Source organism: Pristiophorus japonicus, chromosome 10 (genome assembly GCF_044704955.1).
Source record: "Pristiophorus japonicus isolate sPriJap1 chromosome 10, sPriJap1.hap1, whole genome shotgun sequence".
NCBI lineage: Eukaryota > Metazoa > Chordata > Chondrichthyes > Pristiophoridae > Pristiophorus > Pristiophorus japonicus.
In genome coordinates, this window is record NC_091986.1 from 177,990,881 (window position 1) to 178,004,552 (window position 13,672).

A 13,672-nucleotide genomic window follows, 5' to 3' on the forward strand; every position below is an offset into this window, starting at 1 on the left:
ATGTCACATAATCAGATGCCATGTGATAAGACTATCACGAGATCAAATCGCCAGGAATGCCTCCAACTGGAGTTGGCAACCCTGACCCTGGGTACAAAGCAACCGAAAACAGCCTCTCCATCACAAGTAAAAACAGAGAATGCTGGAAATCTCAGCAAGTCAGATTCTCCATTACAAACATGGCCACCGCACAACTGCAGCTTAAAATCACGTGCTCAAGAGGAGCGCAGCTGATTGCTGCAGACGGCGGCAGCGCCGGAGGGGTGAGCGAGCGAGCGAGCCGCCGAGCATGCTCAGTGAGTGTGGGAAGCCGGAGGCGGCGGGCGTTGTCGGAGTGGTGTAAAATCTCGAGAGGCCGCGCGAGGTTGGCACGGTGCTTCAACGGTTCCGCCTCCAGTGCGGGCGGTGCAAACGGACGCGGCCGTTGTGGCCAAGGCGTCGGGATGAGTGCGGGGCACAGCGAGCGCGGCGGCGAGGTGCGGACTCCGTCCCCTCGCAGTGTCAGCCACCAGGAGCTGACCACCGTGACCATGGCCGCGGCTTGCGACCAAGTGAGCGTGAATCTGGAGGGAGGACGAGGAGGAGCGCTGGAGACGGTTGACAACAGAGACAGCCCAGGGGAGACCGAGGAGGAGGAGGAGGAGGAAGAAGACGATGAGGAAGAAGATGAGGCGGATGATGAAATGGAAGAAGAGGACGAGGAGGATGAAGAAGAAGAAGAAGAAGAAAACGGCGACAGCGAGAGGGTGACCAGGAAGTGTGTGTACGAAGGCTGCACCGAAACCACCATGCAGGTGGCTAAACCGAGGAAGCCTTGGATGTGCAAAAAACATCGCAACAAAACCTACAAGGACAAATACAAGAAGAGGAAGAGCGTCCAGGCCATGTCCAGCACAAATAAGAGCGATGTGAGGATAAATGGCACCTCTAAATTGGGCTTTATTCCCCCTCTCTGATACTCTCTTGAAAGTGTCCATTTCTTGGTAGGGTACAGTTCCCTGGGCACTCTCTAGTACCTTGCTGATCTTGTGTGATTTCTTGTTGCCAGGTTATTTGCTGGAGGTATCATGGCCTATTTCTGCCATTAGATCTTCGCTTCACTCATTTGGTTGCAGAAAGTTTCTGGTTCAAACTCCACTTCAGCACATGATTCATTGAAGGAATGCTGTACTCTTGAATGCTGCCTTTCTGATGAGATGTTAAAAGTGAAGCCATGTTCGAGTGAATGTAAAAGATCCAGTGGCATGCAAACAGGAGGTTCTCCTGATTAACAGTCTTCCCTGAACCATCGCCAGCAAATAAATGGCTAACTGGTCACTCATTGTGGCAGGAAAGGACAAAGAATTTAGCGGTAAAAAGTTGAAATTAGAGGCTCTTTATCTGAATGCATGCAGCATTCGTAACCTGATAGAAGATTTAGTGGCACAAATAGAGATAAATTGCTTTGATCTAATAGCCATTGCAAAGATGTGGTTGCAAGGTGAACTAAATATTCCAGGGTCTTGATGTTTTGAAAAGACAGGCAGAATGAGAAAGGAAGGGGTAGCCCTAATAATAAGAGATGACATAAGGACAGTAGTGAGAAATGATCTGGGCTTGGAAGATCAGGAAATGGAATCAGTATGAGTGGAGATAAGAAATAGCAAGGGACAGAAAACACTAGTGGGAGTAGTTTATAGGCCCCGAAACTAGCTATACCGTTGAACAGAGTTAATCAACAAATAATAAAAGTATGCAACGTAATAAAGGTGCAGCAGTTATAATGGGTGACTTTAATATGCACATAGATTGGGCTAACCAAACTGGAAGCAATACGGTGGAGGAGGATTTTCTGGAGTGCATAAGGGATGGTTTTTTAGACCAATATGTCGAGGAACCAACTAGGGGGGAGGCCATCTTAGACTGGGTGTTATGTAATGAGAAAGGATTAATTAGCAATCTCGTTGTGCGAGGCCCCTTGGGGAAGAGTGACCATAATATGGTGGAATTCTGCATTAGGATGGAGAATGAAACAGTTAATTCAGAGACCATGGTCCAGAACTTAAAGAAGGCTAACTTTGAAGGTATGAGGCGTGAATTGGCTGAGATGGATTGGCGAATGATACTTAAGGGGTTGACTGTGGATGGGCAATGGCAGACATTTAGAGACCGCATGGATGAACTACAACAATTGTACATTCCTGTCTGGCATAGAAATAAAAAAGGGAAGGTGGCTCAACCGTGGCTATCAAGGGAAATCAGGGATAGTATTAAAGCCAAGGAAGTGGCATACAAATTGGCCAGAAATAGCAGCGAACCTGGGGACTGGGAGAAATTTAGAACTCAGCAGAGGAGGACAAAGGGTTTGATTAGGGCAGGGAAAATGGAGTATGAGAAGAAGCTTGCAGGGAACATTAAGACGGATTGCAAAAGTTTCTATAGATATGTAAAGAGAAAAAGGTTAGTAAAGACAAATGTAGGTCCCCTGCAGTCAGAATCAGGGGAAGTCATAACGGGGAACAAAGAAATGGCGGACCAATTGAACAAGTACTTTGGTTCGGTATTCACTAAGGAGGACACGAACAACCTTCCGGTTATAAAAGGGGTCGGGGGGTCTAGGAAGGAGGAGGAACTGAGGGAAATCCTTATTAGCCGGGAAATTGTGTTGGGGAAATTGATGGGATTGAAGGCCGATAAATCCCCAGGGCCTGATGGACTGCATCCCAGAGTACTTAAGGAGGTGGCCTTGGAAATAGTGGATGCGTTGACAGTCATTTTCCAACATTCCATTGACTCTGGATCAGTTCCTATGGAGTGGAGGGTAGCCAATGTAACCCCACTTTTTAAAAAAGGAGGGAGAGAGAAAACAGGGAATTATAGACCGGTCAGCCTGACATCGGTAGTGGGTAAAATGATGGAATCAATTATTAAGGATGTCATAGCAGTGCATTTGGAAAGAGGTGACATGATAGGTCCAAGTCAGCATGGATTTGTGAAAGGGAAATCATGCTTGACAAATCTTCTGGAATTTTTTGAGGATGTTTCCAGTAGAGTGGATAAGGGAGAACCAGTTGATGTGGTATATTTGGACTTTCAGAAGGCGTTCGACAAGGTCCCACACAAGAGATTGATGTGCAAAGTTAGAGCACATGGGATTGGGGGTAGTGTACTGACATGGATTGAGAACTGGTTGTCAGACAGGAAGCAAAGAGTAGGAGTAAATGGGTACTTTTCAGAATGGCAGGCAGTGACTAGTGGGGTACCGCAAGGTTCTGTGCTGGGGCCCCAGCTGTTTACACTGTACATTAATGATTTAGATGAGGGGATTAAATGTAATATCTCCAAATTTGCGGATGACACTAAGTTGGGTGGCAGTGTGAGCTGCGAGGAGGATGCTGTGAGGCTGCAGAGCGACTTGGATAGGTTAGGTGAGTGGGCAAATGCATGGCAGATGAAGTATAATGTGGATAAATGTGAGGTTATCCACTTTGGTGGTAAAAACAGAGAGACAGACTATTATCTGAATGGTGACAGATTAGGAAAAGGGGAGGTGCAAAGAGACCTGGGTGTCATGGTACATCAGTCATTGAAGGTTGGCATGCAGGTGCAGCAGGCGGTTAAGAAAGCAAATGGCATGTTGGCCTTCATAGCAAGGGGATTTGAGTACAGGGGCAGGGAGGTGTTGCTACAGTTGTACAGGGCATTGGTGAGGCCACACCTGGAGTATTGTGTACAGTTTTGGTCTCCTAACCTGAGGAAGGACATTCTTGCTATTGAGGGAGTGCAGCGAAGGTTCACCAGACTGATTCCCGGGATGGCGGGACTGACCTATCAAGAAAGACTGGATCAACTGGGCTTGTATTCACTGGAGTTCAGAAGAATGAGAGGGGACCTCATAGAAACATATAAAATTCTGACGGGGTTAGACAGGTTAGATGCAGGAAGAATGTTCCCAATGTTGGGGAAGTCCAGAACCAGGGGTCACAGTCTAAGGATAAGGGGTAAGCCATTTAGGACCGAGATGCGGAGGAACTTCTTCACCCAGAGAGTGGTGAACCTGTGGAATTCTCTACCACAGAAAGTTGTTGAGGCCAATTCACTAAATATATTCAAAAAGGAGTTAGATGAGGTCCTTACTGCTAGGGGGATCAAGGGGTATGGCGAGAAAGCAGGAATGGGGTACTGAAGTTGAATGTTCAGCCATGAACTCATTGAATGGCGGTGCAGGCTAGAAGGGCCGAATGGCCTACTCCTGCACCTATTTTCTATGTTTCTATGTTTCTATAATACAATAATCGTGGGGAACTTTAATCTTGTAAACTGGACAAATCAAATTGGCAAAGGTAGTCTGGAGGACAAGTTCATGAAAAGTATCTGAGACTGTTTCCTAGAACAATATAGGATTGAAACAATCAGGGAATAGGCTATTTTAGATCTTGTATTGTGTAATCAGCAAAGTGTTGGAAGGTGTCATTGACCGTGCTATCAAGCGGCACTTGCCAATAACCGAGTGCATTGTATCCAAGTTTGCTGACAATACAAAGCTAGGTGGGAAAGTAAACTGAGGAGGACATAAAGAGCTAGCAATGGAATATAGACAGATTAAGTGACATATGGAGTATAATGTGAGGTTATTCACTTTGCTAAGAAGAATAGAAAAACAGAATTTAAAAAAAATGGTGTTCAGAGAGATTTAGCATGTAGGGGCAGCAAGCTATTAGGAAGGCAAAAGCCATGTTGGTCTTTATTGCAAGGGGTTGGAATGCCAAGAGTAAGGAAGACTTGTACAGGGCTTTGGTGAGACTACACCTGGAGTACTGCACATTTTGGTCTCCTTATCTGAGGAAGGACATACTTGCCTCAGAGGTGGTGTAACAAAGATTCACTAGATTGATTCCTGGGATGAGAGGATTGTCCTATGAGGAGAGATTGAGTAAAATTGGCCTATATACTCTGGAGTTTGGAAGAATGAGAGGTGATCTCATTGAATCATACAAGTTACTGAGGGGGATTGACAGATGGTGACAGGTTGTTTCCCCTGGCTGGAGAGTCTAGAACGAGGGGGGCATCGTCTCGGAATAAGGTGTCGACCATTTAAGACTGAGATGAGGAATTTCTTCACTCGGTGGTGAATATTTGGAGTTAGCGACTACAAAGGGCTGTGGATGCTGAATCGTTGAGTATATTCAACATTGAGATAGATTTTTGGACTCTGGGGAATCGAAGGATATGGAGATCTAGCTTGAAAGTGGAGTTGAGTTGAAGATCAGACATGATCGTATTGAATGGCGGAGCAGGCTCGAAGGATCGTATGGCCTACTCCTGCACCTAGTTCTTATGTTCTCTCTCACTTTGCTGTTTGAGGAACCTTGCTGTTTGCAAATTGGCTGCTGTTTGCTTTTTTAAAACTAGTTCTTGGGATGTGGGTGACACTGGCAAGGCAGAATTTATTTTCCAACTCTAGTTTCCCTGAAGGTTTTAATTGTGTGACTGGAGTTAAATATAGGCCATACTGGGTAGGGGTAGCAGGTTGCCTTCCCTGAAGCAGTGCATCTGGAAAATGGTGACATGATAGGTCCAAGTCAGCATGGATTTGTGAAAGGGAAATCATGCTTGACAAATCTTCTGGAATTTTTTGAGGATGTTTCCAGTAAAGTGGACAAAGGAGAACCAGTTGATGTGGTATATTTGGACTTTCAGAAGGCTTTCGACAAGGTCCCACACAAGAGATTAATGTGCAAAGTTAAAGCACATGGGATTGGGGGTAGTGTGCTGACGTGGATTGAGAAGTGGTTGTCAGACAGGAAGCAAAGAGTAGGAGTAAACGGGTACTTTTCAGAATGGCAGGCAGTGACTAGTGGAGTGCCGCAAGGTTCTGTGCTGGGGCCCCAGCTGTTTACATTGTACATTAATGATTTAGACGAGGGGATTAAATGCAGTATCTCCAAATTTGCGGATGATACTAAGTTGGGTGGCAGTGTGAGCTGCGAGGAGGATGCTATTAGGCTGCAGAGTGACTTGGATAGGTTAGGTGAGTGGGCAAATGCATGGCAGATGAAGTATAATGTGGATAAATGTGAGGTTATCCACTTTGGTGGTAAAAACAGAGAGACAGACTATTATCTGAATGGTGACAGATTAGGAAAAGGGAAGGTGCAACGAGACCTGGGTGTCATGGTACATCAGTCATTGAAGGTTAGCATGCAGGTACAGCAGGCGGTTAAGAAAGCAAATGGCATGTTGGCCTTCATAGCGAAGGGATTTGAATACAGGGGCAGGGAGGTGTTGCTACAGTTGTACAGGGCCTTGGTGAGGCCACACCTGGAGTATTGTGTACAGTTTTGGTCTCCTAACTTGAGGAAGGACATTCTTGCTATTGAGGGAGTGCAGCGAAGGTTCACCAGACTGATTCCCGGGATGGCGGGACTGACCTATCAAGAAAGATTGGATCAACTGGGCTTGTATTCACTGGAGTTCAGAAGAATGAGAGGGGACCTCATAGAAACGTTTAAAATTCTGACGGGTTTAGACAGGTTAGATGCAGAAAGAATGTTCCCAATGATGGGGAAGTCCAGAACCAGGGGTCACAGTCTGAGGATAAGGGGTAAGCCATTTAGGACCGAGATGAGGAGAAACTTCTTCACCCAGAGAGTGGTGAACCTGTGGAATTCTCTACCACAGAAAGTAGTTGAGGCCAATTCACTAAATATATTCAAAAGGGAGTTAGATGAAGTCCTTACTACTCGGGGGATCAAGGGTTATGGCGAGAAAGCAGGAAGGGGGTACTGAAGTTTCATGTTCAGCCATGAACTCATTGAATGGCGGTGCAGGCTAGAAGGGCTGAATGGCCTGCTCCTGCACCTATTTTCTATGTTTCTATGACATTAATGAGCCAGTAGTTTAGTTTTTTTTTACAATAATCCAGCAACTATACGGTCACTTTATCTTGTACCTGCCCACAAATGAACAGATTTCTTGAATTCATTTTCTTGCCGTAGTTTGATTTGAACTCCTGAGCACTAGGCCACTGTACACTTCAAAAGTAAGTGCTTTTGGACAGCCTCAAGAGGTAATGAAATGAAATATAAGGCACTATATAAATACATATATTTTTACGATGTTTGTCAGATGTCCATATGTGCTGAATCAACTGGGTAATAATCAAGAATAGAAATTTAGGCTAAGTTATCCCCTCCCAGCTCAGGGTTTCTGGGCTAACTGTAGTGCAATAATACTGCCCTGAAACTCTAGAAAGACCTCTGATTGAACTTGGTCTGTGTGACCTAGTATTTGAGGCATTGGGTGCTCTTAATCAAAAATATATAATATAAACCATAAATGTAACAATGTGAGTAATTGGCTTGAAATTCTTTTTGTCTTAATTTATTTCTAATAGTTATAATAAATTTATATTAGCTTTTATCTTTTAAAGTACAAAAAATGATTGTAGCTTTTTTGGCGTGCCACGTTCTGATTATCCAGCAACTATCATGGTCACTGTATCTTGTACCAGCCCACAAATAACCATCTATATTTTAATTCATTTTCTGGACACCTCTTCAGCCCAGCATCAGTTGTGAAACAAAATTTGGGCAATCGTTTAGGAGTTATTGTTCACTGATTATTATTTTTTTTTTAAAAAGTCAATGGGCCAGATTCTACTGTCAAAATAACGGAGAGGCTAATGGTGTTATTTATGCATGAATGGTACAGCAACTTCAGGCGAGGAGTACTTCATTGCCTGTAAAGCGTTTTGCAACATCCTGAGGTTGTGAAAGGCGCTACATAAATCCAAGTTCATTATTTGCGTGGTAGATACAAACTAAACCCACTGCAGATATTTAAGGCCAGTAAATACAAATGTAATTACACTTTTAATGACTTGATAAGTGTTGATGACTGCCAATCACTTATCTGGCACTAAGTGTGGAGTCTCATTCCTTCAAGTTTTAATTGTTAAGAGATTTTTTTAAACTTTTTTTTTCCTCAATCAAATCTTTCCCTCTTTATTTCTCTCTCTCTCTACCTATTTGATAGTGAATTCAAAATTCTAACTAGCACTTCCTTCTCAATCCTTGGCTTCAATCTGATTGGTTAAGGAGATACACAGTTGCTTGCCTTGTTCCCTCCGATCCCAGTTGCCTTCTAGAAGGCACTGCACCTTTTCCATTTTGCACTTCCAGAAACTTGCAGTGCAAAATATGGAGATTAAACAGGCATATCTAACTAACGGGTGCTGTTCGTTAACTAGTTACAGCATATTCTGGGCCATTGCTTTCTGCAACTTGTAATTCTAATACTATATTTTTAAAACATTACATCTTGCTTATGCATAGAATTTTCCTTGAATTTGCATATAAATCCTGTTTGCACGGAGTGTTTATTACAATGTAACCAATCTTTTGATTTACTGCAAAATAGTATCGCAGTGTAATGGGTGGCTTACAGCAGGTTCTTACTTATTTGTTCTGGTTGCTCCACAGGATGATACAGATGAAAGACCTGCATCTGTCAGTAAACAGCGTCTGAGCTGTATGATGACGGTGCATCAAGCAAGTCGTAAAGCAAGTCTTCTTGAGCAAGTTTTAAACCAAAAGAGATTGGTGAGTGTTTCTGGTAATGCCTGAATTTCACACATGTGTGCGCACACAGCAAACCAGACATTTAATACAAAAATGTGAAGTCATACACTTTAGCAGTAAGAAAGAAAATATACCTTGAATGGTAACGTTCTCAATGTAATGGAGGAGTAAAGGGATCCAGATGCACTGATGTGTAAATACTTAAAAATGAGTGTGCAGGTTTTTAAAGAGAAAAAATTAAGAAGGTAAATGGAATTTTGAAGTTTAATATTGAGGGGATGGAATGTGAATTTACAAGCAAAGATAATGATGGTTAGGCCATATCTGGAATGTTGTACAGTTTTGGGTTCCACACTAGAAGGAATACAAAATCAAAGAGCGCTGTAGACTTGCCAGGGTTGAGGGATTTGAGTTATTAAGACTGGCTAGTGCAACTATTCTATTGAATTGAGAAAGTTGAGGGGGATTTGATTAGTGTTTAAATGATCTATTTCTTTATCATTTTGAACATTATTTTCATTGGTAGGCAAGTTGAAGATAATGGACTATAAGAACATAAATAGGAGCAGGAGTAGGCCATACGGCCCCTCGAGCCTGCTCCGCCATTTAATACGATCATGGCTGATCCAATCATGGACTCGGGTCCACTTCTGGGCCCGCTACCCATAACCCCTTATTCCCTTTGATCTTATGATCCTATGAACTTAAGATAAGTACTAGATACATCAAGGGGGCGATTAAAAGAAACTAAGTACAGGTGCAGCGTCCCGAATCCAGAACCCTCGGGACTGAAGCCGTTCCGGATTTTGCTCTTTGCTGGATTTTGGAACGTCGTTCTGATGTCACGAATCCAGAAACACCCGAGCCCAGGTTCGGTATTTCTGGATTTTGGAACGTCAGAAAGAGGAGGAGCGGAGAGGTGATTGTTTGTTGATGAGCTGTTTGGGTCGCCGGGTGGAGCCTTGCCGCCGTGGAAGTGTTCGGGCGGGGACCCACCGCTGTGGAGATGTTTGTGCGGGGCCTCGCCACTGCCGAGATGTTTGCGCGGGACCCCGCCGCCGAGGAAATGTTCGGGCGGGCCCCACCGCCGAAGACCTGATTGGGCGCCGCCCCGCCGCCGTGGAGGAGTTCTTTGTCTGGCCCGAGGTAGGTGGGGTTGGACAGCCGAGGTAAAGGGAAGGGGGGCCGGGGCAAGGTTGGGGCAGGCGAAGTCGGGCCGGGGTGAAGTCGGTTCTCCGAGGCGGGGGGAGTCCGGATATGGGAACATTTTCTGGTTTCCAGACGACCCCGCCATGGACCGGCCTGGATTCTAGAACATTCTGGATTCCGGAACTCCAGATTTTGGAGGTCGAACCTGTATGCAAAAAATTATCTGATTGCTTTACAAAAATGGTGAAAGGTACTGGATCATTACTTGGAGGAATATAAAAGATTACATAAGAATGCAACAGTAACAACTTGCAATTCTATTGTGCCTTTTTATGTCCCAAGGTGCTTCAGAGACGTACTCTGATAAAGTTTGGCAAACAAAAAGTACGATTATAGTTTTATGGCTTAACTACCTGTTGCCTTAACCAGTGCTGCCATTGAGATGGGTAGGATGAAATTAACTTTGACTTAAATTTTTAAAAGAAAACACCTAGAAAGTGAACGGCAATAGGCATGATATTGCTATAATTTTTCATTGTGGCATTAACCAGCCAGTATCAGTGTTGCCAATTGGGGAGTGGCACAATCCAATGTATCAAGCACGTTAACTGTGGCTTACAGAATTATATTTAGTGCTGTAATTTCTAGGGCATTATTCAATTAAGGAGAAATGCTCTGGTCTTAAACAGTGATTTTTAAACACTTGGAAAAATAATCTGGTCAAAAATCACAATTGTATGCATTATTTTCAGCTTTTTCTTTTTTTTTCCCTTTCCCCACCCGAGACCTGACGTGAAAGTCTGATTGAGAACGGAAGACAGCAGTTCTAATGATAGACTAGGTGTGTGCGTGTGTGATCTCGATCACCATGCAGAATTCTCAGATAGGGAGCCAGGAAGTGAAGAAGTTGCTTTTATTCAGACTCTTTAAAAATGTTAGAGAGCAAAACAAAGATTGGGGCTCTCACGTGGGGAAAAGGTAAACCTGAAATAAATATGAACAAACTTAAAAAAAAATATATGTAAATTTTTAAAACTTTCTTTACATTTTTATCATAATGGAGAAATTTGACATTCCACAATTAAAATTAGTTCTTCAGGGCCATAATGTTTGTTTAGCAGTCAATATGCTGTTTAAACCCCAGTTACACCTAGTCCAGCAAGCCCTAACTTTTAATGGGGCATTTAACAGCGATATCATAGAATGGGTACAGCACGAAAGAAAGCCATTCGACCTGTCGAGCACATGCCTGCTCTCTGCAAGAGCAACTCAGCTAGTCCCAGTCCCCCGCCCTTTCCCTGTAGCCCTGTATTTCTTTTTCTTTCAGGTACTTGTCCAACTCCCTTATGAAAGCTGTGATTGAGTATGTCACCTTTTCAAGCAGTGCATTCCAGATCCTAACCACTCGCTGCGTAAAAACGCTTTTTCTTCTGTCACCTTTGGTTCTTTTGCCAATCACCTTAAACCTGTGTTCTCTGGTTCTTGACACTTCCGCCAATGGGAACATTTTCTCTCTATCAAATCTCCTCTCCAATTTCTTTGTTCTAAGGAGAACAACCCCAGCTTCTCCAGTCTATCCACGTAACTGAAGTCCCTCATCCCTGGAATCATTCTCTTAAATCTTTTCTGCACCCTCTCAAAGTCCTTCACACCCTCCCTAAAGTGCAGTGCCCAGAGTTGGACACAATACTCCAGTTGAACTAGTATTTTCCATGCTGTTGTATCCTATACCTCTCTTCATGAAGCCCAGGATCCCATAAGTTTTTGTTTAACTGCTTTCTCAACTTGCACTGCCCCCTTCAACAATTTGTGCACATATACCCCTAGTTCTCTTTGTTCATGCACCCCCTTGAGGATTGTACCCTTTAGTTTATATTTCCCCTCATTCTTTCTACCAAAACGTATCGCTTCTGTGTTAAATTTCATCTACCGTGCAAAAGTTTTTCAGTTTCACTGATTACACTGATTGTTGGCTATGGGGGGGTGGGGGGGGGGGGGGGGGGTAGGGTAGGGGGGGGTGGGGGTAGAGTAGGGGGGGGTGGGGGTAGAGTAGGGGAGTGGGGGGTAGGGTAGGGGGAGGAGCCCACAATCACAGCCTGTGTCGGAGCAGTGAATAAGTGACTGCAACTTCAGGATTTTAACGTTTAGATGCACTAAATCCTGAAGTTGCAATCAGTTTCAAAGTGAAAGCTGTTAGTTTGCCATTATTACCCACTGCAAATTCTGAGCTAATATTTTTAATCTAAAGCCAGCACTCTTGGTGGGGAGCCAAACTTGAAAAGTGCAGTCAGAGATGCGGCTACAACACAATGGCCCAAGTTTCCACATGATTTGCGCCTGATTTTTAGGAGCAACTGGTGGAGAACGGACTATCTTAGAATTCGCAATTCTCCACATTTTTTTTTCTAGTCAGGTAGAACAGTTCTACTTTGGAACAGAATTTTTTCTTCAAAAGGTGGCGTGTCCGGCCACTGACGCCTGATTTGAAAGTTTCCACAGTGAAAACGTACTCCAAACTAAAGTAGAATGGAGCAAGTGAAGATTTTTGTAGAACTGAAAAAACCTGTTCTACACATTAAAAAAATCAGGCGCAGGTTACAAATCAGGCGTCCAGAACGAGGTGGGGGGGGGGAAGGGAAGTCATTAAATTCTATAATAAATCCTTATTTATACTTATACAAATATTATACAAATAAATCCAACCTGAATAAACATTTATAAGCAAAGAAAAGATTAAATAAACCATCTTCGTACCTGTGTGAAAGTGCTTCAGCCAGGGAGAATGGTGCAGCAAGCCTCACAAAACGAGGGAGCCGACCGAACGCGGGCGGGCGGGGGGAGGAGGGAGCCGACGAATGCGGGGGAGGGAAGGGAAGGGAGCCGACGAACGAACGCGGGGGGGGGCGGGAGGGAAGGGAGCCGACGAATGCGGGGGGGGGGGGGGTGGGGGAAGGGAGCCGACGAACGCGGGGGGGGGGGAGGAGGGAAGGGAGCCGACGAACGCGGGGGGGGGAGGGAAGGGAGCCGACGAACACGGGAGGGGGAGGGAAAGGGAAGAGAGCCGACGAATGCGGGGGGGAGGCGGAGGGAAGGGAGCCGCCGAACGCGGGAGGAGGGGGGAGGGAAGGGAGCCGATGAACGCGGGAGGGGGGGGGGAAGGGAAGGGAGCCGACGAACGCGGGAGGGAGGGAGCCGACCGAACGCGGGCGGGCGGGAGGGAGGGAGCCGACCGAGCGCGGGCGGGCGGGAGGGAGGGAGCCGACCGAGCGCGGGCGGGCGGGAGGGAGGGAGCCGACCGAGCGCGGGCGGGCGGGAGGGAGGGAGCCGACCGAGCGCGGGCGGGCGGGAGGGAGGGAGCCGACCGAGCGCGGGCGGGCGGGAGCCGGGCGGGAGGGAGGGGAGCCGACCGAGCGCGGGCGGGCGGGAGCCGGGCGGGCGGGAGGGAGCCGACCGAGCGCGGGCGGGCGGGAGCCGGGCGGGCGGGAGGGAGCCGACCGAGCGCGGGCGGGCGGGAGCCGGGCGGGCGGGAGGGAGCCGACCGAGCGCGGGCGGGCGGGAGCCGGGCGGGCGGGAGGGAGCCGACCGAGCGCGGGCGGGCGGGAGCCGGGCGGGCGGGAGGGAGCCGACCGAACGCGGGCGGGCGGGAGCCGGGCGGGCGGGAGGGAGCCGACCGAGCGCGGGCGGGCGGGAGGGAGCGACCGAGCGCGGGCGGGCGGGAGCCGGGCGGGCGGGAGGGAGCCGACCGAACGCGGGAGGGAGCCGACCGAACGCCGGCGGGCGGGAGGGAGGGAGCCGACCGAACGCGGGCGGGCGGGAGGGAGGGAGCCGACCGAACGCGGGCGGGCGGGAGGGAGGGAGCCAGGGAGGGAGCCGACCGAACGCGGGAGGGAGGGAGCTGACCGAACGCGGAGGGGGGAGGGAGGGAGCCGACCGAACGTGGGCGGGGGGAGGGGGAGCCGACC

At 46.9% G+C, this 13,672-nt stretch overlaps 1 protein-coding gene across 1 annotated transcript in view; it reads left to right on the plus strand.

Annotated features, from left to right (window-relative positions):
• The first annotated feature begins 310 nt into the window (after nt 1–310).
• Nucleotides 311–13,672, plus strand: part of rfxap (regulatory factor X-associated protein) — a 16,373-nt gene continuing 3,011 nt past the window's right edge. Inside the window, exons 1-2 of the mRNA XM_070891567.1 lie at nt 311–908; nt 8,463–8,582. Of these exons, the coding sequence (XP_070747668.1) occupies nt 444–908; nt 8,463–8,582 (585 nt within the window). The 5' untranslated portion in view covers nt 311–443. The remainder of the gene's footprint in view (nt 909–8,462; nt 8,583–13,672) is intronic.